Source organism: Amphibalanus amphitrite, unplaced genomic scaffold (genome assembly GCF_019059575.1).
Source record: "Amphibalanus amphitrite isolate SeventyFive unplaced genomic scaffold, NRLGWU_Aamphi_draft 000613F_arrow, whole genome shotgun sequence".
Classification (NCBI taxonomy): Eukaryota; Metazoa; Arthropoda; class Thecostraca; order Balanomorpha; family Balanidae; genus Amphibalanus; species Amphibalanus amphitrite.
Window position 1 is genome coordinate 123,288 of NW_024882107.1, and position 27,719 is coordinate 151,006.

General features: G+C 46.9%; 1 protein-coding gene across 1 annotated transcript in view; it reads left to right on the forward strand.

Annotated features, from left to right (window-relative positions):
* The first annotated feature begins 2,383 nt into the window (after nt 1–2,383).
* LOC122363288 (dual serine/threonine and tyrosine protein kinase-like) overlaps nt 2,384–27,719 on the forward strand; it is a 50,013-nt gene continuing 24,677 nt past the window's right edge. The window contains exons 1-6 of the mRNA XM_043332374.1: nt 2,384–2,717; nt 6,266–6,609; nt 7,313–7,483; nt 10,867–11,110; nt 11,429–11,595; nt 22,601–22,832. Coding sequence (XP_043188309.1) covers nt 2,492–2,717; nt 6,266–6,609; nt 7,313–7,483; nt 10,867–11,110; nt 11,429–11,595; nt 22,601–22,832 — 1,384 coding nt within the window. The 5' untranslated portion in view covers nt 2,384–2,491. The remainder of the gene's footprint in view (nt 2,718–6,265; nt 6,610–7,312; nt 7,484–10,866; nt 11,111–11,428; nt 11,596–22,600; nt 22,833–27,719) is intronic.

Genomic DNA, 27,719 nt, shown 5'->3' on the forward strand with positions numbered 1-27,719 from the left:
CTGCACCATTGCAGCCTCAGCCGATACTACGGACAACACGCTCCGGCCGCGTCATACGACCTCCGGTAAGATATCGACATGTCACTTTTGTCCGCGACATGTCTGGCGAGGGGGTACTGTAGGGATCATCTATGCGATTTATCATCTATGCGATGTGTCATCTATGCGATTTGTCATTTCATGTTGTCATTTTCATTTATATTGTCACCGCCTTTTTAATCAATCTGTTACCTGTTGCCAATTGTGCGTCAAGTTTGTTTGTTATTTGTAAACCGGCCTGCCGCTGGCCTCAACCTTCCTAGTAACCGCTGTGCCATACGCTATAGAACGTGTCGTGCGAAGGTCATTCGGCGGCACCCCTGAGGCGGCCGCTGCCCGTACGTTTAGGAGCCCATTGTCGTGACGTCATGACTGAACAAAGGTCGCGGTAAGGGCTCTCCCGGCAGCCGGACGGTGACTCATACGTTAAGCTTGTCTCTCGTCGCGCCTGCGGGCATATTGGTAGTACTAGGGACGGCCAGCATATGACCGCGGCTTTCGGCGACATTGTCAATTCGTTTCTCGACTCTGCTGTTCGCTACAAGACAAATACACGTAGAAAACGGCTCGGGCATTTGGAGAAGAGCGGCTACTCTGAGGCGAGGGAAGAACACGGAGATTCACACAAACGACCTGACTAGGTTGCACCGGCCACAGTCGACCGAGGTGGGCTTCTGCGCCCTTAAAGACGCCTCTGACTGGCCATTGCGCTGACACCCTGGTCGGACCACGGTCATTGATCGGACCCTGCCTTTGGTTCGTGCTCAGGCTGCCTTAGCGGGTAGACCTGCTCGACCAGACGCCCACTGGTGGGCGAGTGCTCGGTTCCGACTTTCACCTCCGGTCCAACAGCGTTCTGCTGGTTCCCGCCGATCCGGTTACGACACCGCAAGTGCCGTACCGACTCGGGCGCCCCAGGTGGGCGTAACGGTTACCACACCAGTTTGCGACCCCCAGGCTCTGTCAGCCGTCGTACGGCTCTCGGACGGACACTCTAATAGATCAGCCACAGATCAATAGATTGTCACAGACCGTCCGTCCAGCCACGCGCTACCCACAGCGCAGTACGACAAGCTCTTCCCGCGAAACCTTTTTTTGGGGTCGAAAATGGCAGAAATTCATTAGCGGCCAACCTATCATAGCCTTTGGAAAAATTTTTGGTCACTATGTGCGCTAGCTACTCCCGGGAGGGTACCGAAAGTTTGGTGACGATCGGCGCGGCGGTTCTCGAGATATATCGAAAAAACTAGGGGGGGGGGGGGCAAAAAATGCCCCCCCCCCACCGCCTGGAAGGTTAAGTTATCAAGAGGCATTTGAAATGATTTCTGTTTAGCCTGGACGGGCCCGAGGGTAATCCCAACCACCGCAGCCCGGGGGCGTCTTTGCCCCCCCCCCCCCGTGTAACTCTGTTGATAAGGGAACTACGGAAACAAAAGCCGTACCAAAGAAAGTTCTTTATCCCGCGCCCCGCCTGGCTGTTTAGCCATAAGCGCCCTGCTGGGGGGGGGGGGGCAGATTCTGCCCCTTGTCTAGCTTGCAAACCGATGGTCGGTATAAAGACGGGGAAAATGGCAATCAAAAGCTCTCAACAAGAACAACATTTGGAGCAAAGAATTAATTTTTCTTCGGAAGATGTCTAATTGGTGGGGAAAACGTGCTGTACCTAACTCTCTCGCTCCTAACCCTAAGCGCTCTGGAGCTATCGCAAATAGGTAGGTAGGTGTAAGGGGCGGGGGGCGGGGCTGAAAACGTTTCCGCGGACTGAACGAGGGCAAAAAAGGATAGTCTCATTTTTATGACTTAGGAGAATGCAGAATAACTAGAGATCACTCTCTGGAGAGAAAGAATAAAGTGGATTTAGCAAAATGGTCGCAAAACAATTAGAGAGCTTAGGACGGTCACTAAAGTAAGAAAATAGGCGGCCTATCCAAGGCGGCCATTCGAAGCAACCTAAGGCCAGGTGGGAGACGTTTTTACACCCCGTCTATGTTATAACATACTTTGTGATCCCTCTGTCCCGCACATTCAGTTTTCAAATGGGTAAATGGGTATCAAATGGGTATTACCCCTTCAAGGGGTTTTTACACGCTTTGGCAATGATATTTACTTGTGCTTGAAGGGAAAACTTTAAATATGGTAGCAAAAATCTTGGTCTAGATTAAAATACTCGCAGTCTGACGGTCCCCACTAAATTTAGACAGCTGTTCAATCGAAAATATTTCAGCCATCAGTTGCTAGGCAGCTTGCTGGCGGTCACTCCAACCTCATCAACGATTGGACGCTTTTTTGGACAAGATTGGTCGTTCTTCGAGGTGAATCTTTTAGCGAACAGGTCCAAAACCAAATGTTTTTCTTCACGCTGACAGTCGCCGAGCGATATCAGTCGCTGAGGGGTGTGGATTATTGTGAGAATGTCTTATTTATTTGATTTAATATAAGTGCCTATGTCACGATGGTTGGGCTTGAATACAATGCAGAGTATGGAGAAGAAGTGTTTCCAAATGATTGTGACACTTCTGAAGCCTCCAATGTGTGTCTTAGCAAACAGCTTGTGGAGAATCAAGAAAAATTTGTTTTTAACAAGCAGTATTTAAAAGGATTACTGGCATCTTCTGTCCAAGCTTTGAACCTCTTCTCAGATTCCAAGCATCATGATCATGACCAGCAAGTGTCACATGGTAAGTAGACTGGTATTTATTTACTTAAGGTCCGCAAAACGGGTAAATAAAAGTCATTCACACGATACTCTAAGACCTCCTGATTTCATTTCTGATACTTATTCCTTCTAGAAATCAATTTGAAAGCACCAGTACACTAGTATCACCAGTATCACCACCAATGGCCCCACCTCCTGACTCCTCCTACCGGAACTGCACGCGTCAAAAGACCGTCTGGGCGGCGCACCCGCTACAAATGGTCCAACCAAGGTTGAGCGAAATTACAGATGATAATAAATTGTAAGGAAAGTGACATCAAAATAATCGCGGCGGAGCGGTGCAGTGCCGAAGGCAATGCCTTAGGAGAGATTACAGGCAATGGTAAGTCAAATATTTTGGTATATGTCAAGTTTAGGTCCTAACTACAACTGTGGCGCTTTTGATACGAATATGAAACAGCAAAAATTTTAGGTTTTTGGTTAGGTTAGGTTGTAGGTTTGTAGGTTTTAGGTTGTAGGTAGGTAGGTTTGTAGGTTAGGTTAGGTTAGGGTAGGTTTGTAGGTTGTAGGTTGGTAGGTTATAGGTAAGTAGGTAAGGTTAGGTCAGGTTTGATTATGTTTTTTTCTTTTATTTGCGAGACATATGAGTATCATTTTTGGATTCAGGATGTCAAATAATGTTATAATATGAAAAATTTATCAATGAAATCTTCTTAGGACTTAAACTTGACATTTACCAATATTTTTAGGTTAAGTGGTTGTGTATCTGGCTTCAGGCCGAAGGCCTGAAGCCTGATGCATAACCACTTAACATAAAAATATTTGACTTACCATTGCTTGCAATCTATTCATGCAAGTCACTTTTTCCTTTTCCCCCAGTAGGCAAACATCACTAGGTCAGGTTAGGTAAGGTTTGGTTATGTTCTGATCATTTTCTCATGCTCTATTACCTTTGCTAAATATTTTCTCTTTTTTATCCACCGTTTTCTTGTGCTTTGGTATTATGACGTCATTTTCATAACGTCAAAAACTAATGAATATCCGCATCATTTTTTTCTTTTATAGGGCAACGTTGTATGTTTCGTTTTCGTCGCGGAGGCATGCTTTCTCCAGTGTGTATTGTGCAGCAGTGCGGTGTAATGCGCTGGGGTTTTAGTATCTTATTTTACATTTTTGATGCATTTAACCCGGCAGTTGCTGGGGTATTTCGCCACCCACCGTTTGCTGGGGGGGGGGGGGGCGTTAAACGCCCCCAGCCGATAACTCGAGAACCAATAGGCGCAGCGAAACGCACGAGGCGGCAAACGAAAGAACGCGACGAGACGCTTCAGATGAGTACTTTAAAGTTGAATTTTGAGGTCACAGGTCAGGTCAAGGTCAGGTCAAACACCTGAAATCGGGCTTTCAGTAGCATGGACTTCAGGACTTCGCAATGGGCGCCTCTCGTCATAAACTCTGTCAAAACGGTGCACAGTCCATCATATAAGGCCTACAAGAGTGTCAGCTCCATGTAGGGGTCAGTCAAGCATAGGTCAGGGTCAAGGTCAGGTCAACCGGGCAGGCACATATCCCCGAAAATAAAAACTGATATTCGCAGCCTGTGACACATGTTTTATGGGTCATTTGGGGCGTAGAACACGATGGTGACATTCATTTTATCATATGTGTACGTGTTTGGCTAAAAAAGTTCAATTTAAGAAATTCATGTATCATGGTCGTGAAGTAGTCACGAGAAATTGCCAAGATTCAGTTCAAGATTTTGGAAAATGCGGAACGATAATCAATAATCGAAGATAACCATTTGATTCTCCATGGTATTGGCAGTCTAATGGCGTTTACGGCATGTCTATATGTCTATTCTGTGATTTTATATGATTTTTTGAACATATGCCGTTTTTGGTCGAAAACTCAGAAATCATGACGTCACTAAAACCTCGATATCTCAAAAATTTTCCGAACGATTTTTTTGAAACTTCGTCACAATAAACTTCAATCAATTCCCTACAGGTACTCAAAATTTGGCGCGCCTGTGGCGCGCCGTTTTTATGCTATGGCCCGGCGAAAAAAGTGGGGGCGTTTAACGCCCCCCCCCCCCAGCAACTCGCGGGTTAAGCATCATATCTGATTTCAGGACATCAAATAGTGTAAGAATGTGCATTTTTTCTTGTTAAGAAAATATTGCGGACCTAAAGTAAACATTTACCAGACTGTAGACTTCGTTGAAGCCAAATTATGCATTTTTTTTTTGTTTCCCGTTACCCATATGAAATGCATTGCCTATTAAAAATACTCACTGATACTAATATTTTTACATTTAAGGATTATTAGTTCTCACCTTAAGTCCTTTGGGCTTTGAGTGTGGTTGTTCTTCTGTGATGTTTTATTTCTTGGTTTGTGTTTAAACAGATATTAGTGATAGGATCAAATTTTCTTTTTTTAGTTGGTATTGCATTTTTAGGTCAATACCTATGAATGCTCATAGACTAGCCCCATGGCATAATCATAGGCTGCAAAATTGTGTTCGAGCTTTTCAGGAAACACAGGTTTAATAACTGTATGTAATTTTTATGGTGTTAACATAGCCTGGATAGTTTCTATCATGCTCACTTTTCTGGCTGCAATAAGCCTTCTAGTCTGTGATTGACAATAGAAGATTTCAAGATTATCATGTCATGCTGATAAGCAATGTTGATGGTTGTTTGCTTGTGTGCATCAGATCATCAGCTTGATGACTAGAAGGCACCTACCTATAATTTGTTTAGACATGCATAAAATACATTGGCAAGCAGACATTGGACAGAATGCAATTTGAGACATGATTGAAATTATTTGATGCATGATTTAAATTATTTGGTCATTGGTTGATCACATTTGATCCTGTCCAATGCCCATCCAATGATGGTACCAAAGATAAAACTAATCAAAACTGACATTTTCTACAAAATTTGTTTGAAAACTCATTATTATTATGCACTCTGCCGATGGGTATGATATTGACTTCTTTGACACACTTTTAACTGTGACCTGACTTGAGTCATTTGTCATTATAAGTGGTTTATATTTGATTCATATAAATCATAATATAGATATAATCAAATATGCAAGCAAAAGCAGGCAACAATGGCATTGCAAGATTGATATTGTATTTAGTTTGTCTTTACCAGAAAATGCATAAATTAACAGCACTAGTGACTGAAAAAATATCCATGGTAACAGTAACCCAGGAAGTGCACGATCATGGCTATGACTCATTTTGATTGATAGGTAGGTATTTAGCTAATAGTTATGGATATTACAGGTTGCATACTTGTACCTATTTGATTTATGATTTGGAATTCCTTGGAAAAGTGATATTGGAAAAAGTTGCTTCGAAATACTTCCAGGCGTGTTCATCATATTCGCGGTGCTCTCAAAAATGGTTTATTGTTAGGTTGAACTGGTACTTGTTACTTTGCATGTATACACTCCACATCCCCTAGATATGGTCCCATCTGCTACTCTACAGATATTCTCTCTTGCCTACAAAACTACTCCTTAGCTGACCCACAGACCCCCACTTCCGTCCACTAGACGACCCGATGTCTGCCGACCTGGCGGCCCAGTTCGCCCAGCTGGAGGAGGACCACCCGGTGCTGCGGCAGCCCGTCTGCTTGGTGGTGCTCGGCGCCGACAACGGCGCTCGTGCCGCGCTGGTGGCCGCGCTGCTCGGCGAGCCGCTGCTGCCGCTGGCGGCGCCGGCCGGCACCGCGCGCCGCTGGCCGCCGCTGGTGGTGCGCGGCGCGTGCGACAACTTCGCCGTGATGCTGGAGGAACGGAGCGGCCTGCGCCGCCAGACGGACCTAGTGGTGCGCGACACGGAGCGCGGCCGGCTCCTGGAGCCGCCCTGCCTGGCTGAGCTCGGACTCGCCGACACGGTGGGTGCCCGGAGGGGCCCTCGGGGTGTATCCTTCCGACCGGTGCAGACCCCGGACACCGCCGGACGGGGATACCAGCCGGCCTGGGACACTCCCTTACTTGGGGGGGGGGGAGGGGCAGTCTGGAGCTGTGATAACCCTTCTCTTCTCTTGGGAGCGGAACACTCAGTAGGCTCAAACCCACCCCAGACGTCCTTTCATGAATTCTCCTTTCCGTGTCCGATTTCCATAATTTTTCTTGTAAGTTCCGGTCCCCCGAATACCCGCAGCGCTGATGGTTCCCAGCGACTGATTGTCGCGAGTATCCAGTCTGCATCGAGCCTCGGCAGACTTCCCGGCTAAACCGGATGTCGGGATACCTGACAGCCATTAATCAATGCTAGCTGATGTTCGTAGGCACGCATCGATGACAGGTTGTGACTGATGCTCTTTTACGCACTGTTGTAAGCATCTGTCATTTGTCAATATAGCTACTCGTTATGGGTAAGCACAATCCCAACTATTTATGTTCACATTTTTGCAAAGTTATGGTAATTGACGTGTACGTGACAATGCCAATTAACTCCTTAATATTTAGCGAACCTTTTACCTAGAAATGTCTACGATATCTCCCGTAGTATGCTCTTCAGGTATATACGGTTGATGTGTGGCTCGATTCGATACGTGAGGCCCGCAGTGTGACAGGTGCCCTCTCCTCGGCCAGGACGGCACGTGTGTGTGGGTGAACGTGGGTCTGAACCACCCGCTGCTGCGCGGCGACCACGTGCGGCTGGTGGTGGCTCCCACCCACCAGGCGGCTACCGTGCACTGCTTCCTCGAGGATGTGGTGCCCGTTTTCCTGTACGGCACGGCCGCCAACTGCCTCTCCGAACAGGTGGGTCTGAGTGCGCCAGCTCAGTGGGGCTCTGTGGGAACGGCGTTAGATGTTTTACGGTCCCTATCTTAAACCTTCAGTTTCTTCGTTGAGGTGTCAACACGGGGAAGAACACACGCCACGCTGTCGGTCTGATTTCAGTATGGATATCGTAGTTTAGCATCACTCACACAGCTGAACCTAGCGCAAGTCTAAACGTTTTGTGGAAAATTGCCTGGCTTGCCTAACGCTAGTCATTTGAGTTGTCGGACATCCTTGCCATCAGTCCCTTCCACTCCTCCTCTGTGTGTGTGTGTGTGTGTGTGGGGGGGGGGGGGCTACTTAAAGGGACCCTCCCACCTTAACATTAGATTTGAGTTGAGATAGCCAAAATGGGGTCCCTGGCTCACAATTACCGGTTTCGGCACTCACAACATCGAGAAATGCCTTAAATCGGAAATATTGAATTTCAAAATTGCAGCATTTTGATTTAGAGGGGCTAATGCTTAGGAATACCCCTCTGAATGTGTGACGTCAGCGCAAATATCTAACGATTTTTAAATGTTTGACTAAAACGTTTTGTAGCACGCGGTGGTATATGCTATTTGCGCGCAACATCTGCCGCAAACGCCGCACTTCTAAAATAAAGTCGCTAGAAACAGCGGAGATACTAAAAAAGTAAACAAAAGTAAAAGTCTAATATCTTGAAAACCGGTTAATATTTTTCGGTGAAATTTGGTAGATATTCGTTTTAGCTCTTTCTGAACCGAGCGACATCACTTTCATGCCAATTCATAAACTTTTTTGAAGGTGGGAGGGTCCCTTTAAAGTAGTTGCGAGTTGGGACGCACCTGAGCAGCTGGGTTTACGTAGTCGAGGTGAACGAGAGGGGCGTCCTTGGCCGACCGACACCGGACGAATGCTCGGTACACGCCTTGCGCCGGCCGACACCGGGCCCATATTCACCACACAATGTGCGTCAAGGCCAGCCGAGTCATCGCTAGTCAGCGGCATCGGAGGCCGAAGCCCACGGAGGGTTCCGTGACTTCTGGGCTACTAGACTACTCACGTTTTAATATTTGTTCGAAGAACATCGGCGTTTGCATCTGGGGAAGTGTTTTCTGCGTACGCACGGGCTACGGATTATGTTACGGTATTGCATATGCTCAACTATCTATTTCAATTTAATCGGTATTCGGCTCACAAACACATTAGCGTGGAATTTGTCGGATTTACATAGGATGTGATCATACGCAAAGCGTGTTGCATCGCATAAAGGATGCAATCAATCAAGTCAGAACTTCAAATATTTGGAAACTTCGAATAGCGACCGAATAATTTGGTTGTTGAACAACCTCTCGCTGCAATTGCTCAAAATCGCCTTAAAGGGACTATCCCACCTTCTAAAATGTTGTTAAAACCAGTTAAATTGTGCCCGACTTTATAGATTGGATGACCAGGAACACGGTTCTGGCATTTATTTTTCATTAAACATCTTAGGCTTCCCATATTCCAAACACAAACTTTCAAATATGTGACGTCACAGCCCAAAATTACCTCCTTCCCCAGGCCACATTACTGTCATAAAGCTGATTCTTTTTACTCTGTAGGCACCACAACAAAGTTCAGACCAAGTTTTAAGCGATTTTTCAACGAACAAACCCATTTAAATCAGAATGACTAAACGAGGTGACGTCACACTAACGGTCGCTCCATGTTGAAGATAGGGCCTTGTACAAGGCCCATTTTCAAATGAAGGGAACGAATTTCTTCAACACCAAGAGGCCGCGGGGGTTGCAACCTAGATAGATAGTGGTTTCTGAACCTCGCCGCAAACTTGGCTATCTCAACTCAAACCCCATGTTAAAGGTGGGATAGTCCCTTTAAGGCCGCCCCACACTGGAACTCGCATGCGGGTTGCGGGTTTGCGGGTTTTAAGTTTGCGAGCATAATACTAATTCATAAAGTGATTAGACCGCTACCTTATGGTAAATTCATGAATGCAGTGAAGCCGGTACACCTTCAGAAACTTACATATAGTCGCAATACCAGCGCAACGAACCAAAATTCGACTCCAACGAAAAACCCGCAAACCTCGCAGAACTCGCAGACCTCGCAGCGAGGAAAATCGAAAGTTGACTCAAAATCAACTTATGGAATGCGATGCAAGGTCGCTCGCAAGCTAAAAACATGCAGACTCGCTTGTTAGATGGTAGTGTGGGTCACTCAGCTTGGATTGTATTATTTGATTTTGAAGAAACCCGAAAACCCAAAAACTCGCAACCCGCATGCGAGGTTCGGTGTGGGGCGGCCTTTAGTTGTGTAACCTTAACCCTCGCCGGCACAGGCCATTTTGCGTCCTTCGACGGCACAAGGGGGGTTGGTACGACCCCCCCCTCGCGTTTGGCCCCTGATCGAGCTAGAGCTTCGCGGAAAAAACGAGCGTGTTGCCCGTCACGAGACGAAGCCGATGATACCCAATTTTAAGGTCCTAGGTCATCGGGTGACCTTCCAGGTCAGGTCAATGACCCGAACACCGGGAAAATCGGGACCTGTTAGAAAGTCGTAAAGTGTGGCTGCTATGTGGTTTTCCGGGGTGCTGATCACGAATATCGTGTTAGTTTTGATCAGAGATGATGTCTTTAAGCATTTAGACCAGGTCGGGTCAGGTCAGGTCAGGTCAACCGGTAGGGGTTGTGACGGGTATTCGTAATACGTGTCAACCGCCTCTGACAGCTTCGTAACATGTTATGAAGGCACCAAAATTACTTCGTAAATGTTCAAATGGTTGTCAAATTCGAATTCAGCTCCAAAAACTAGCCTAGAAACATGTAAAACTCGACAAAGTGAACCGAGGTCACCCGAGGTCACCAAAGGTCAATGACCTGACCTGACCTTCAGGTGACCTTGAAACCAACCCTAATGTATGGGAGCGACATCAAATCACATGTTTGAACGTTTGAAACATCTAAAAGCTTGCAAACGCGCGGCTAATGTTAGCCGACATACGCCGAATCGCGATTCCGGCCAAACATGGTCTCGGAAAAGAGGTCACAGGTCAAAGGTCATTGGGGTCAGGGTCATGAAATTTTCAGGGTAGGTGTAAAATTGATCAATGCGAGGGTACTGAAAGTTTCGTCGCGATCGGCCGCTTTTTACGCGAGTTATTCGCGAAAAACCTTAGGGGGGGGGGTTGCATCAACCCCCCCCCCCCTGTGCCGGCGAGGGTTAAGACTTTTCACGGAGGATCTTCGCATTTATTGATGCGTACGCATGTGCTTTTCATCAGGAACAGGGCTTCGCGGCAGAAGTGGGGTTGTCCCCCTGTTCAAACTCCGACCCCCCCCCCGTCAGGAGCGAGACTGTCCCCTAACCGCTACCCGCTCCTCGCTCCTCCCCGTCAGGAGCGGACTGAGCTGGGCGATCTACACCGCATCACCGGCGGACAGGCGGTGTTCTTTGCGGCCCCTATCGACTCCCCGGCCGAGCCGGCGGGTTCCGCTCCGCCCCCGCAGCTCTCACTGCACTGGCCGCACCAGGCCCGGCCCGGCCGGCGGCCCGGCGTGGCGCCCGCTCGGGTCAGCCCCGAGCCGGCTGTGGTGGCCCGACCGCCGCCCGGACCGCTGCTGCTCCAACTGCGGGCCATAGGTGAGAGGACGGCGGCCGGTGGGGACTGGGGAGGGACGCCGCGTAGGGGAGGTTTAAACAAAGGTCGAGGCCAGCCGTAATGCGCTACGCCCGGAAGGAAACTGTTATCATCCTCATTATGTTTTCCTTTCTTCAGTGAAGCTCTACAGTTATCTCGATTTTTTTTTCAGTCGGTAAATACTTTTTTGTACGTTGTATATTCTGGTCTTAATCTCCTGTTTTCCATGTCACAAGTCATGTTTGCTTATCAGTAAAGAAAGTCGATAGCAGTGCATTCGGATCACTATTTCAGCCATTATTTTCGTTCATGTTTGGCAGGTTACGAGTTCAGCACGTGTCCTCCGGCGTCGCTGGGCCAGTCAGTGGACGAGCTGTTCCAGAACTGTCAGCTAGTGGCCGGCAGTGCCGGGATGCTGGCCTTTGCGCCCTACCTGAGGACCTGTCTGCAGTTGCAGCTGTTGCGGGCCGCGCATCAGGTCAACAAGGTAGGTGACGGGGGCTGCACAGTGCACACTGCTCACCGGGTCAACAGAGTGGGTATCGGGGACTTGCCGCCCACCGGGTCAACAATTTCAGTGACGGGGAAATGCTCACTGATAGGGAAGGTGGGGACAGCGAACCGCACAGCTCCCGTCAAAACAACACTGTTTAGCTTGTGACTGTGCGATTGACATAGCAAACTAAGACGGGGGACTGTGCATTCCTCACCGAGTCAAGGCGGTGAGACTGATTGAGACTCGGCCACTGATTGGATATTGGAGAGAGTAAATCTCTGCCGTATGCACCACCACAGTCGCTCCCCGTTATCGCACGTCATCGCTTGACAGTCACCTCACTGAGGACGGGGTGAAGAACTCTGCTGTCAGGAGGAAGGTGACAAGCTATCTGATAATGTAGCCGATCGGAATGTGTCTGACAATAAATAAAGCAGGGATTATGTTATTGTCGCCTGTAAAGTCAGGTGCCGTTGATCGCGAGGTTTAACAATTTTTAAAGTGGTTTTGGAAAGGAAGTGCTGGCCGTAGTTCTTGGCCGGAAAAGGTGGTATTTATTATGTCATAATTGTGTTGATCAAGCCGTTTCCGTTAGAATGCCGAATAATGTCACTAACTTGCCATTGACTCGGGCACAAATGTTCCGTGCTATTTCGAAGGGGAAAAAACTCAAATGGAGCCTTGCCCCAGCTATATATGTGAATAAGCTGCTATTAAATTAGATTACGGTTCTGGTGAGAACCGGTCGCCAAACGTCGCTATCAAGAAGCGTGATGAATCAAATAAGTTTTTTTTTCTCTAGTGTTTCCTAGTCATTTATCAGATTGACGTAAAATCGTCAAAACTCCTTATTTAGGTCCCTCGTGTCGAAAGCCTTGGAGGTCGTAATTCCATATCAAGGTGTAATGATTTTTTATTGTAATGCTTACAATAGACACGTCTGTCGGTAATTGTAGTTCTGACCATATTTCAAGTCATCTGCGTTTTTCATATTGTCATAATATATGCTGCTAGCCGCCCACAAGGTATACCCGTCCTACTCGTATACGGAATGGTTTATTAGAGAGCTGAAGCTGAAATAAGGAACCGAAGACGAGCAATTAAACCAGCTGTCAGAAGTCGGAACATGCTACCGAGCTCACAATGGTACTGGACTTTAACTTCAAAAGTAATTGTTGCGCTCGCTTTCTCACTAGGCATTGTAGCACAAACCGTAAAGGGGAGGTGTATTTTTGACGTAGGCGCCGAACCGTTACGCAATGTTTCTCCCGGAGCCGGTTTGCTATCTGCTACGCTCATACGTCTGTGCTGCGTTTAAAAACAGCACCTTGTTCGCGCCGGAGAGGTCAGCCTCCCGACCGAGCCCAATCATACTGATGCACAACCCGGACGCAAATTTCCGAAGGATGAATTACCAAATACCGTTTACATTTTTCCCCCGGAAGCTCTGAATGCATTCCTATAAACATTCCAAACCTCACCAAACGTATTCAAACAACCGAGACACCAAACCCATTTCTACGTACGAATCACCAACTTTTAACCTCTCCATCAACAGTCTACGGCGCGGCCGATAGACTAATTGAGAAAACTTGTAAAAGAAAACGCCTATCGCTGCACCCGTCGCAATTCAGTAGGGGAGAGTGGGGTAATTTGGCCGGTGGTGTAAATTGGCCGCCCCCACCTGTACGAAAGCTGATAAAAGTGAATGAAATAACTTTAGTCTCTATTCATTTGTCATCGGTAGAACTAACTCGAGAACAAATGTCAAAATTTTCCCCCTCTTAGTTTTATTCAAACTTAATAAAAGGTGAATTTCGTTAGAAAATGGTAACTTTTACTTCCCTTTAAAAATTTGTATACCATGTAGTATTTGGGCTTTACACGAATTCCAACATTATAGCGCCATTTTTGAGGGTGTTCAGCGGTTCCAAGAGCAATTTCATCTAGTTCTGTACAGCCATGACGACTTTATAGACAAAAATTGTCAGAATGGCAATGTGGGGTTATTTGGCCGGGACTAGCGGGGCAACTTGGCCGGTGCGCTCGGAGTCACTATGCTGGGACGGCCGAGTTGTCATGGTCAATTATACCATAAAGGACATAATTCATGACCAACTTTGACTACCTTGATGCCATATTTCCTATTGGACAGCTGTAAGGGCATGTGACGTCATCAAAAGTTACCTAACGCTTTTTTGCTAATAAATACAGAAAAAAGATACAGCCGCGCAAATGGTCTCATTGTGTTCAGCTCGTCAAGGCGCATCGAATGATATACATGATGACCTTGAACTCACGTAACCTTGAGGTCAAGCGACCTGAGGTAGCGTGACCTGAAGCCAACCTTTGACCTTGACCTGTCGAGGTCAACACATACATGTTTCGATGCGGAATGACGAGAGAATTACGATGATACTTTAAGTTTTGGCCTAGCTTGATTACTTCAAAAGCTATTCGTAAAAAGCTGTCATCGCATCTAAAGCCGCTATTTTGACTATTTTCGACCACTGTGACGGCTGAGTCAACCTCCAAAATGCTTCAAATGCGTCGTAGGACACACGTCATTGCTGAAAGTGAAGCTGACTCGCCTATAACAAAAATCATGGCCTCAAACTAACACCGGCCAAATTGCCCCACACCCCCGGCCAAATAACCCTGCTAGTGGGGCAATTTGGCCGCTTTGCAGACCTTTGTAATACGTCACAATTTCAATATAAATAGTTAATCTATCATTTCAAGTTTACTGTCAAAGAAAGTAAAATGTATGCCACACCTGTCAGCGTTGAGAAAATGCAGAAATGTGTTGTCGATTTTTAGTTACATCGTTTTCTAAAAAAAAAGCGGCCAAATTACCCCACTCTCCCCTAATTAAATCTAGGTAGTCGCGAACGCCTGCTCATTGCTCAGTGCTCATTTTTCCCTGTTCACTGTTGCCGACGCTGTCTCTCGCGGTTAAGAGGTTGAAAACACGGTCATTCCGAATGTTGCATTTGTGTCTGATCGCAATGCACGTGTGCCGCCGCTGGCATCCCTGCCACCATCGACCGCATCACCTCAGCCCCTGCCACCACCAGCCGCCCTGCCACCTCAGCCCCTGTCATCACTCGCGCGACCACCCCATCAGCTATGCCCGATAGTAGTGACGCAGAAGGGCGCCCCGGCACCCGCGCCCGGCCTCAATACACGGCATACGCCCAATGGATGGTCGCGACTCCGCCATTCATACACACCGCACAGGTCTGAAGAAAGGTTGATAAATAGACATTGAACTTTTAGCTGATATTGGTCTGACGTTCACTCGTGTTGCCGGCGTGAAATAAACAAAGAAATTTCCCGAGCTAAAATAAGGTAGTTTTTTATTCTGACGCATGTTTATTTTGGTGACCACATTTTCTGCGCGTGTCAAGGCCAGACGATGGAAGCGTTGGCCGAGGCAATAGGCCCAGTGAGCGAGAGACCACTGAATTACGGAGGGAGCTGGTGACGGTCGTCGAATATGTCTCGCTGCCGCTCATGAGCTTTTACATTCCACTCTACCTAACCCCACTCCACCTAACTCCACTCTGTCTAACTCCACTTCACCTAAATCCAGTCAAAATGGCCTCCCTACTTCTTCATTCCACTCCACTCCACTCCACTCAACTCAATTCAACTCAACTCAACTCCATTCCATTCCCTTCCTCTCCGCTCCCTTCTGCTCTGCTCCACTGTATTGGGTGAGATACGCCACTGGCTTGGCGCTATTCCAGCCAGTCATGGCGGCACCCGTGCGTCCAAAGACGGCTGTGCTGGCAACTATTCACCGTTTCTGCTTTAGGCATATTAATAATTGGAGCTTACTAGGTAGCATTGCTTGGTGCAAACCCCTTCCGCCTGCTTTTAGTGCACATACTGAATAAGCTGCTTCAGGAAATCTGAAGCACGCATAATTCACCAAAATACTCGATGGGGAAAATTATTCTACATGGATTAACCCGCGCCCTAGTGGCGGTCTCAGCCAACTTCGCCCTAGTGGGAGGGGGGGGGGGGGGGAGGGGCATATGTTACCACCCACCTCTAACTCAAAAACTAAGAGGGCTAGAAAGACGCGGTAAAAAGCAGTCGATAGCTCTCAATGCGTACGTTTGAAAGTATTTCGGACTTCGGTCATTTTTCACCTTAGAGCAATATTGGGGTCACTGGAGGTAATCAAAGATCATAATTTGCCAAATGTCATTATATTTTTCAGAAAACATGCATTTATCTCAGGAACTATGATAGATAGAAAAACGCATGGAAAAGCAATCGATAGCTCTTGAACTCTTCTTTTGATAAGGTCATCATCAATATTGACCTCAGATCAACGGTTTAGCCTCCAGAGGGCAAAAACTCCAAAAATAACTGTTTTTACGAAAAGTGTTTTTCGACAATAACTTTCGACTACAAAAAGCCACGACATTTCTATTGCCAGATTCGTGTTCCCCTCGCCGAGACGCGTCGAATGAAATATAATTTGTCCTTGAAAGGTCAACTTGAAAATTTGACCTCAGGTCAAGGTCATGACCTGACCGGAATAGGTCATGTTGCATATCAGTCGATGCGTCTCAACAAGACAAACACAATGAGACCATCCCCAGCGTTCTATCTCTTTCCAATCGCCAGTTATTGGCAAAAAACTGTTTGTAGCCTCAAATGACCTCGGATGACCTTTCTAGAGGCTATCAGCAAAAATAACACCTTGGTCATCACGAGTGGTCTAAGTCATTGTGATTCTGAAATATTTGGACTGTTCCAATGCTTACACACGGATCTAGAGGCATTTTCATTTTTCTCCATTGACTTGTAATGGAAAGGTCACGCCACTGACCTGACCTTAGGTCACGGATATAAAAAATCCGAGATATACAAATTGTAGGCGCCCATAACAGCATGCAATCCACCAAGTTTAAAACCTTTCTGACGAACATTGCAGGCTGGACATGATTGCAAACCTTTTTTTAGGCTTGGTCACTTAACTTGACCTGGTGACCTGACCTGACATGACCTGGGGTCAAAAATTTCACACATTGTCCAAAATTGATGTACCAAAAGCTATCCCAAGCGGCGCGGCGCTACGCGCCGCGGTTTTTTATTCACACGCAAAAAACGCGACAGGGTGGTAACATATGCCACCCCCCCACTGGGGCGAAGGTTAATTGAAAAGCGTGAGAGGAAACCATGCACTGCGATAGGAGGGTCGCGAGAGGGGAAGCCGTCGAACAAGTGCCGGTCACTTAACGATGCGGAGCAGTCAGTAGGTGTTGTTGACTGATTCGTCCCTGCATCTGTCTGCGCAACCTCCTCAGTCCTCATACGACTGAATCACTCCCAGGAGGATGATTCTACGTTTTCCATTCAATGAATGTTTTGCTCGAACGGTTTTTTTTTCTATGATATAAGTATCTCTTACTGATGAATGGAGTTTTGTCTCACATTTCCTAATGTGGAATCTTTTCAACCCTAGAAAACATTTAGACAGGCAGTAAACCATGCAAGAAACATTTTAAATGTGCAAGCGAGTTCTTCATGATGCCAATGAAGGCCATTGTCACTGGTCCTATTCAGTCAAATGAGCATTGAAGGTTAACACGTTTTTTGTGGGCCGTCCTCGATTATGTAACTGACTGGATAATCATGACGATTTCAAATTTGGTTTGAAGGTGAAGGAAACTCCGATCATTGTCGGCTATTGCCATTTAGCACAATGCATGCATTAGGTCGGTGGTATCCGGCAGAACGTTGCCGATTGCTCGCCAGTCGCACCGTGTCAACGTGAAGGAACTTGTTATCGTCTCTGATGTCCGCGGACGGCCGTTCTGTTCCGAGTGCAGTGATATCGTGTCAGATAGTTACATCGAGCTGCAGTGGTTAGCAGGTCAACCGGATCGGCGACAACCCGTGTTGGAGTTGTGCACAAATGCCGCAGTTGCAATAAAAATGATTTGCCTGACCTACATAGAATGAGAGCAGCACCGAGGGAATATATGTATACTCAGGGCAGTCTTGGCTCTGCTTGATTGACAAATTATAGGTAATGTGATTGGTGGTGTAATTTTTATACATATTGGACGAGGGAAAAGGTTATATTATTGTCTCTATATGCTTATTTGTCATTTGTTATCATTGGTAGGTGGTGTCTTTTTACAAAATAATTCATTACACTTGGATTGGTCATTTCGCATTATAGTCACTTTATTATCCATGTCTGTCGGTGGTTGCGTTTGTCAATGGTTTTCGTGTTCGGCGGCGGCGATTACTGTTTTGACAAGGGCTCGGAATGGCCACCTATCGTAGAAGAGCACTACTGGCACGTGATTAATAGATAATGAGTTAGGCATCCATGCGGTGCATTGCTGTGGAACATCAGCTTGGCAGGTCCTTGTGTTCGTCAAAACATTCCTCGAAGTAAATAAATAAGATAATTATTTTTTACTTTATATCATAAAACTGGAGGTCGGCGGCTGCCAGGGGCGCCCGTATCTGGTGAGAACCGGTTCCAGAGGAGGTGCCAAGTGGTTCGTTGGACGTCAGGTCTCGTGGGGCCGGGACCAGTGAGCTCGGAGCTATCCCACTGACGCTGATCTCAACATAGGCGGACGGAGATAACTCAGTGCCACAGACCCGAGTTGTCCGAACGCGATGATAGGTTCCCTTATCACGCTGCTATCTAGTGGACCACCGGCGCAGTTTTTGTGCAAAACTGGCTATCAACGCTTAGATGCAAAAAGTTCCTGCACTCACACACTACCCTCGTAAAGTGTTAATTTTCTTCGGTCAAAGTCCCCTCCATTATCTGGTATATATTCGCCGACCAGTATTTGGAAAAAGACACAAAAAATGATGATTTCAAGATGTTTTGAAGAAGTTACGTGCTTTGGCTTCTGTTATTCGTATCTGACTGTTCTAGTCCTCGTTATCGCGGGCTTTCACCGCCAGCTGCGCCACGGCCGGTCGCTGCGGCACAGCGCTGCGACCCGGCCCCGGGCGATTTGTAACTATTTTCAGCCCCGTATGATCGGCATGTAGCGCCTCGGCCATTGCTCTCTCCCGCATACTTCACTGAACTGGGCGGTTTTTCTGATGGGAAACTGCTGTGGATGAGGTTCAAATGAATTACGAAATTAGGATTATCTCAAATATCTGTCACATTTCCATCACAAAACGTCCGGGTCTTAAAAGTGAATCGCCATGCTGGCATGTGTTCCAAAGAAAACCTGTAGCAAACCATTTTCACCGGCGAATCCAAGGGGGGGGGGGCTTTTTGAGCAAATGCCCCGCAGCGTCCGAAATCGACAAAAATGTGCGTTTTTCGATAATATAACGAAAACTAAATAGCTTATTAGGATTTTTTAACTGCACAGCAGTGCGCAAGGAATCGAAATCCGATGAGTTTTTGGAATTTTGAGAAACTTTGGGAGGGGGGGGGGGGGAGATTGCTCCCCGTAGCGTCCAAGACCGCCTTTTTGGATCCGCCAGTGACCGCTTTATTCTTTTGTGTTTGCCTTTCTAATCTAGCTTTATCCGTGACAAGAGAAGTATGCAAAGGTATGCTGAACTGTGTAGGCGTTGCGGTGTAGTCGCAACTTACAGACATTTCCTATTGTTCCTGAGTTGAGAAGTCCCTTTTTCACTGTCACTCACTAAATACGGGAAGACGCTGAATGGCGGGCCAATTCGAGTGATCCTTGTCCAAGAGGATGGTGCCAAGTTGATACAGATTACCTGCTTTTCGTATATGGTCCACGCACCATAACTTTTTAATGAAACAACAACAAATTGTTCAAAGCCTTCCTAAAATGATGCGTTTTCACAAACAAGCTTCGTCGGGATCTGGCTGTGGTTCAGGAGCGCACCGCGTTGGCCGTTGGGTATGTGTCATTGGCCGTTTGCTAGCTGTCACGTGCTGTTTTCATGCACCTGACGCCTGGCGAAGCTGCTGTTTAGCAGATAGTAGTCATTGACACATGCCTACGTGACAGCATGACAGCCGGAACTCTGTGACTTGCTAGTCGGATTAATGATTTGCGGTATTGGTATTTTGCATCATTCGACAATGATGATCACAGGCCCATGGCGCAACAGTACATTGACCTGTGGTTTGACGCGTTAGCATATGACTCGCTAATCTGCTGCATGCCAGCGGGAGCTTGAATCGCTGGCTGTCTTTTATGACACACAAGCTATGTCACACTGGTCTTTATTACACACAAGCCATGTCAAGCAAGTCTAAATAACACACAGGCTATGCCATTCTGTTCTTTCTGACACATATGCTATGCCACGGTGGTTCTCATGACATCTTGCCTTTAAACTTTTCCATTTGTATAACTCGTTAGTCTGTATGACACTCCAGCCCTGACGGCTCGTATTCAAATGTCCCTCCGCTCTGTGTAGGGGAGGATGGGGTAATTTGGCCGGCAATATAATTTGGCTGCCCCCACCTGTACGATATCTGACATAAATGAACGAAATAAATCTAGCCTCTATTCGTGTGTCATTGGTGGAACTCATCCGTGGAAAATTTTCAAAACTCCCCCCCCTCGTAATTTTCTTCAAAATCAATAAAACGGGAAATCCATTAGAAAATGATAGCTTTTACTTGCATTTGAAACATTGTATAGCATGTACTATTTGGGCTGTAAACGAATTCCGACATTGTGGTGCCATTCTTAAAGGGACTATCCCACCTTTAACATGGGGTTTGAGTTGAGATAGCCAAGTTTGCAGCGAAGTTCAGAAACCACTATCTATCTAGGTTGCAACCCCCGCGGCCTCTTGGTGTTGAAGAAATTCGTTCCCTTCATTTGAAAATGGGCCTTGTACAAGGCCCTATCTTCAACATGGAGCGACCGTTAGTGTGACATCACCTCGTTTAGTCATTCTGATTTAAATGGGTTTGTTCGTTGAAAAATCGCTTAAAACTTGGTCTGAACTTTGTTGTGGTGCCTACAGAGTAAAAAGAATCAGCTTTATGACAGTAATGTGGCCTGGGGAAGGAGGTAATTTTGGGCTGTGACGTCACATATTTGAAAGTTTGTGTTTGGAATATGGGAAGCCTAAGATGTTTAATGAAAAATAAATGCCAGAACCGTGTTCCTGGTCATCCAATCTATAAAGTCGGGCACAATTTAACTGGTTTTAACAACATTTTAGAAGGTGGGATAGTCCCTTTAAGGGTGTTCTGCGTTTCCAAAAGCAATTCACCTATTTCCGTGTAACCGTAACGATTTTATAGACAATTTTTTTCAGAATGGCAATGCGGAGTAATTTGGCCGGGGCTAGTGGAGCAGCTTTCCCGGTGCTCTCAGGATCGCTATGCTGGGACAGCCGAGTTGCTAAGCTTGTGGTGCTTATCTGAGGCCTGTTTCACTAAAAACTTGCGATTACAAGTGTTTGAACTTTACAATTCATAAGTATTTTTGCAAACTATGTAAAATCGGATTTCACTAAACTTCATCACCAGCGGCACCTCCGATAAAAAGAGTTGGTAAATAAACTTGTAAACAGTAAAATTGTTTTTAATCAAGAACTATAACATGTTACAGATATTGCTTCTTTTTATCAACCTATGTCTAGTTTTCATGTCATAAATTGCAGGAATAAATTAAAAACAATGATGCTGTTTCTGAATGGTATAAATGATAGTTCACAATATCTTATTATTGAAAGAAAATAGCACGTAAAGCATTTGACAGCAGAAGACTGTTGAATGCAATTATGGCGCGCGAATGACAAAACATGACGATATTTATTTATTGCTCGTAGCTGGTTCGTAGGGAATGTGCTAAGTGAAAAAGTGCATATAATGACTCAGCATATCATATTTATTTTAAATAATTGATTCCTTTGCATCATTGCACAAAAAGTAATAAAATTCCAAACGTAAGGGCCACTGGAATTTCGGGTTTGTAAGTACAACGTTTTCTTTCAAGTTTTTGGTCTTCGTGAAACAGAAAGTTTGCGATTTCGATGTTTCTTACAAACTTTTTTCTTGTAAAAAAGTTGGTAAATCTTAAACTCAAAATTCATGCCCGAAGGTTTCGTGAAATCCAAATTTCAAATGTTGGTAATTATTTCTTTTAAACTCAAGTTTTTTCTTTGTAATTACACACTTTATTTGTTAGTGAAACAGGCCTCTGGTAGGGTGCACAGCCGCCGGCGGTGGCACTGCGGCACAGTCTGCCTTCTAGGGGCTGGTCAAGACACTGCACAACGTAGTACGACTTGGAAGCTAGGGAATTGCTCAAATCAAACTGATAGTCGCAACTGCATTTCGCAAAAAGTATCGATCACGTGTTTGCGGACATGGGAAGGTTACAAGATGTGAGTGTTTGATACCTACTCAGTTGAGAAATTGATTGCAAAAAAAAAAAATTGAATTGAAATTAGTCGAATATTTCCTAACTAAGAAAATAACATTTTTTCCATTAAAGTTCCCCCTCACTAATTAAAAGTTACATTGTAAAAATGGCCAATGTTTTGACAAGTTAATGCGAATATTTCATTGAACAGTGTGTGCAAAGGAAGCGCATTCTCAGCTGCGCAGGAAAATGTTAAACTCACTAACAAAGCCTGAGTCAAAGCCATTCGAATATAAGTCCGACACCGAGTCAACCTAAACAATGCGTATAGGACGCATGTCATTGCTGACGCTGAAGCTGACTCGCCTGTAACATAAAATCCAGGCTTCAAATTAACACCGGCCAAATTGCCTCACACCACCGGCCAAATAACCCTGCTGGCGGGGTAATTTGGCCGCTTTGCAGACCTTTGTAAAAGGTCAAAATTTAAGTATAAGTAGTTACTCTATCATTTTCAGTGTACTGTACAGCAAAGGAAAATTAATGCGACACCTGCCAGCGTTGAGAGAGTGCAGACATAACTATGTCGCCAATTTTGAGATACAACACTTTCTAAAAAAAAGCGGCGAAGCTGCCCCATCCTCCCCTAACCTTCCCACCCCTGTCCCTTACAGGCGCTGAACCAGCTGCTGCGTGCCTTCATCCTGTCCGCGTTCGACATGGCTCGTGAGATCCAGATCACACCCCGCCGGCTACAGTACGCGCGACAGACCGAGGCAGAGCTCTTCAGCAGCGTCATGGCCATCGCGGACAGCAACCAGCTGCACATGTCGCAGATGGTCAACCGCGCCTGCGTCAGCATGAGGGACGAGCTGCTCAGTCAGGCGGCCATGTATCAGTTCAGAGGTGAGGATTGGAGGGGATGGGACCGGGCAGGGGGGGAGGTGTCCGCTCGGAAAGATACTGGCTTGGGCGTGAGTTAAGTTGGATGTCTCCGGCGACTTGCTAGCATTGGCTGGAAGTGCTATTTGCGTCGGATGAGGAGTCGAAGTATGAAACGCCACCCGCCTGGAACCTGACGGGACTAACAAGGCTTAGGTCGGTGGACCGGTTCAGATGTCGGCACTCAAGACTGGGCCATGCCCGTTCTTGACACAGTAAAGTATGTGATGAAATATGAAGACAACATATTGTTCGGGGATATTCTTGGAAACCGACTGGAGCTAGTCTTACAAGGCTGAATGGTGTGGCAATGCATGTACGAGTACAGACGCCCAAAGTGGACCGGTTTTGTAATTCAAGTTTTTAACACCGTTATCAAAAGTAAACAACGTGCTTGGTGGCCCGAACTCCTAGCTAAACATTATCGCGCTGGCCATTGGGTTCGGATCGCCGTCGGTGGCGGTGGCACGCCATCGGTAGCCATTTAGTGCCTGTCGCCACCCCGGTCCCAGCGATACCCACAGCACAATCAGCGCACCACTCCCGTCCACCCCAGAGGCCAATCGGCTGGGTGTGTCATTTTTTTATAGTGAGATCTGTCTAGGAGTCGCGATAGAGACGCCGATGGCCCGGGCGTGTTTGGTGTTTGTGTCGGAATGGCTGAAGGCCGCGGCGGGCGGTGGTGGCCGGTGGGGTCGGAACATTCCTCGCGCGCTGGGGTGGGGCCGAGCGCCGGCCGCGGCCGGTGCACCTGGCTGTGCGTACGATGACCTTTGGCGGCTGGGGAGGGAGAGAGGGGCGGACGAGGTCAGACTCAGACTCGACGGCCGGTGCTGTCGCCAGGGCCCTGTTTCACGGCACGCCGCTACCCGCCGCTACCAGGTATTGACGTTCCGTTTTCCATGGAAAGGGACCCTCCCACCAGACATGTGCATGGATCCGAGTGATGGATCTATGATCTCAGTGGATCTCGAAGCAAAGTACAGGTTGGGATCTATGATCCCACCGGATCCGGCGTGAAAAATACATCCTGGATCTATGACCTCATATGATCTGACGATAAATTAAGAACATGGATCTATGATCTGAGTGAATCCCACCATGCACCATATTTGAAACCATGTTTTAAAGGGTTTCTATGCCAATAAGTGACACAAAACTATAGATTATGACGTGCGATCACATAAAATCACTAAAACAGAACGTTTGTGAGTTGAAACAAGTTTTTTTTTTATATATGTGTTGACAAAAAATAAGTGAGGATCTGTGATCTCACATGATCTCAAGCAAAAATGAGACTCGGATCTGTGATCCCTACGGATCTCTCGATAAATTACAGAGATGGATCTATGATCCCGTCGGATCCGAGATCAGAATCCGTGGGATCAGATCCCAGATCCATTTTCTCGGATCCATGCACATGTCTGCCTCCCACCTTCAAAAAAGTTAATGAATTGGCATGAAAGTGATGTCGCTCGGTTCAGAAAGAGCGAAAACGAATATCTACCAAATTTCATCGAAAAATATTCACCGGTTTTCAAGATATTAAACTTGTACTTTATGCGACCTTCTCCTCGTTTAAATGTATTTTATGTCTCGCTCGACTTGTTTAAGCACGAGTTTATAAATGAACGAGTGAAACGAGTTCATTTATAAACGAGTGCTTAAACAAGTCAAGCGTGACATAACATACATTTCAACGAGGAAAGGTCGCATAAAAGTCATTTAAATGATTTTTCCAGCCGAGACGTCAGTAAATTGCAAGAAATCGAACCATTTCCTGGTTACAGAACAGTAGAGAGCCAGATGTATTCCGTGGATTAAAAACAATTATATCAAGAAATATAGTACACGTTTATTCGATCACGCTTTCAAATTACTTTGGTTTCCTTCTCACCCCATCACACTAGGGGATATGTGGGAAGCCGGGTTACGGGTGGGGGACATTTATAAACATGCGCATTAACATTCAACGGTAAGCTTTTAACATACATGTAACCAGAAATCGTAGATAGGTGAGTGACATCACGCGCTGATGAAGTCGAATCACTGGCGCAGCGCATTGTATGTGACGTTCACCGTGATGGTGCAGTTGGTGAATGATCCAGCTATAGCACGCTGCGCCAGTGCTTCTGCGGCGGCCGTCTCTTCACCTGCCGCCGGCCTCCCGTCCGCCGTTTCGACGAGTGTTCCGCTGCCGCTTGGTCCCGCCACGGCGCTCCCGAGAACATCCGCTTCACGGCGCAGCTGGGCGTGCGAGCTCCGTCCGATGTACGGCTTCAGGCTCTCTGCACTCTTGTGGCCGGTTCGTGAGATGATGCTGGTCTCACTCACGCCTGCACGAAACAGTTGCGTGATGGTGGTGGCGCGCACACAGTGGTTTGTGTACGCGCCGCTGAGCCCTGCTTCTTTGCTCATGCGGGCCATCATCTGGGCTACGGTGTTCACACCAACCGGCAGGTTTTTGTACCAAGAAGCTTCGGAGCTGGCTTGAAGCTTCGGCTGCTGGAAGAACCAGGGGCACGAATCGTTCAGCTTCGACTGATACAGCCTGATCAGTGCGTGAAATGTCGTTCCTCCGAACGCGCTGTCGTATATCCGGGGCTGAGAGGACACCAGGTCGCCCCGGTTCAGTCCGCCAGGATGATTTTTTTCAACAACGCACTGGTCGATCGAGAAATACTCCTGACCGGCATCATCTTTGTGGAAGCGGACTCCGCTTCTTTGCAGCTGTCTGTATATCTCGCGACCCCTAGCGCCCGTGGAAAACGCGATGATAAACCAAACCGCCTCCTGCAGACGGCGCGGGTTCTCCATCGTTTCTTTCTCAGACAGGTACGCTGCTATTTTTTGCAGGTCTTGTTCCCCTATCTCTTCCTTGTGTTGCGGCTTCGGGTTACCTTGTTTGGCGTATAGCCGGCACTTTGCGTTGAGAATTTTGTTCGCGCGGGTGAACTCTCTATCGTTCACGATGTGCACATCGCTTCTGAGCTGTCCAATGGCACACTGTATTCCTGCTCTCAAACCGTTTAAAGTACTTGGGCTTAAGGATCCAGAAGTTTTCGTGTGTTTCTGCTCACCATAGAACTTATGCAGTATTTTCCCTAAATCGTCTTTTTGAACTGTTGCCAAGTCGCATTGAATTTGTCGTTTTTCAAGCCAGTTGTTGAGTTTTTGCATGGCCCATTTTGTGGCAGATGCTGTGCCTGCCTGTTCCGCTTCTCGTTCCAAGCGCAACAGTTGTTCTTCATCCATTTGTGAAAAACTTCTTCGTCAGATGAATCCATCTCTTCACTCGCTCTGTGACGAAGGGACAAGGGGTCCATCCGTGACAAGAGTCTGTGAACGTATGCCAGACAGGATGTCGAGGACGTTCAATCGTAGACTTATTACTTAAATAGGTCAATGGGTTCAATAAACCCAAAGTCGTTTAAATAATGTTTATGCACTAGTGCTTAAATATTCAGCATTGCTTCAGCATTGCTTGACCTTATTTATCACCCGGCTCCTCCGATTTCAAAGGATTTCCTTCAACATTGTCGAGGCGGGAAAAGTCATTTAAATTTTACTTTTGTTTACTTTTTGGGATCTCCGCTGTTCCTAGCGACTTTATTACGAGCGAGCGAGCGCAGCGAGCGAGCGAGCTCATACTGAATTAAGGGAAAATCCTGAGTATGAGCGGCCAGCCGGCCGGCCGGCCGGCCGGCCATGGGGACGCTCTTCAAAAGCTAATATCTTAGGAACGGGACATCCGATTGACAAGCGGTCTTCTTTACTGAATGTCACTTGGACGTAAAAGTTCTGTGGTGTGATGGCCACCATGCGTTCTTGCCAACCACCGCACGTGGCGCGTGGTAAAGTTGGACATTTTTAAGAACCCCAAAATTGCAACCTCAATAACGGCACAACGGTTGGGCCGATTGAATTGAAACTCGGTACACAGTTAGGGCTCCATCAGATAATTCATCTGCATGTGTTAAGGTTGGGGTGCTACTGCACGTGCGCACGTGCAGGGGGCGTTTCCAGATCTCGAGAACGGCTGGGCCGATTGCGCTCAAATTTGGTACAGGGCTGGGGACCGGTTAGTAGGGTGCCGTGCAAAAGTCATTTTGGACCCCGTTTGCACGTGCGCACGTGCAGAATGCCGCTTCCAGATCTCAGGAACGGCTGGGCCGATTGCGTTCAAATTTGGCACACCGCTAGCGACCGGTTAGAAGGGTGCTTTCCACAAGCCCGTTGGAAGTACCCTCTCGCCCTTCCGCGCGTGCAGGGCTCACTATCTCGCTCGCTCGTTCTTCGCCCAAAAGGCGTTTTACTGGTTAGAAAGTGCGGCATTTGCTGCGCGCAAAGCAGCATATACCACCGCGTGCTACCAAACGTTTTAGTCAAAGATTTAAAAATCGTTAGACCTCCGCTGACGTCACAAATTCTAAGGGGCATTCCAATGCACTAGCCCCTAAGAATCCGAAAACTGCAAGTTTGAAATTCCATATCTCCGAATTAAAGCATTTTTCGATGTTGTGAGTGCCCAAACCGGTATTTTCAGGCCATGGCCAGTGGCGTATCCAAGGGGGGATCCTGGGGGTCCTAGGATCCCCCCTGGAGCCTAGAAAAAAAAGTTTTTTTTATAACACGGAAAAAATTGAAATGACTTCAAGGGCCCTTTTGACCACTTCCCATTTTATTCGCTAAAAGAAAAAGTATTGTAGAACTCTCTAAGGGACCCTTTGAGGATTATTAGAGGACACATTTAGGCCAATGAGGGACCTTGTGAAGTATACAGAGGGCCCTCTCAGGTACACAGAGGGCCCTTTCAGGCACACAGAGGGCCCTCTCAGGCACACAGGGGGC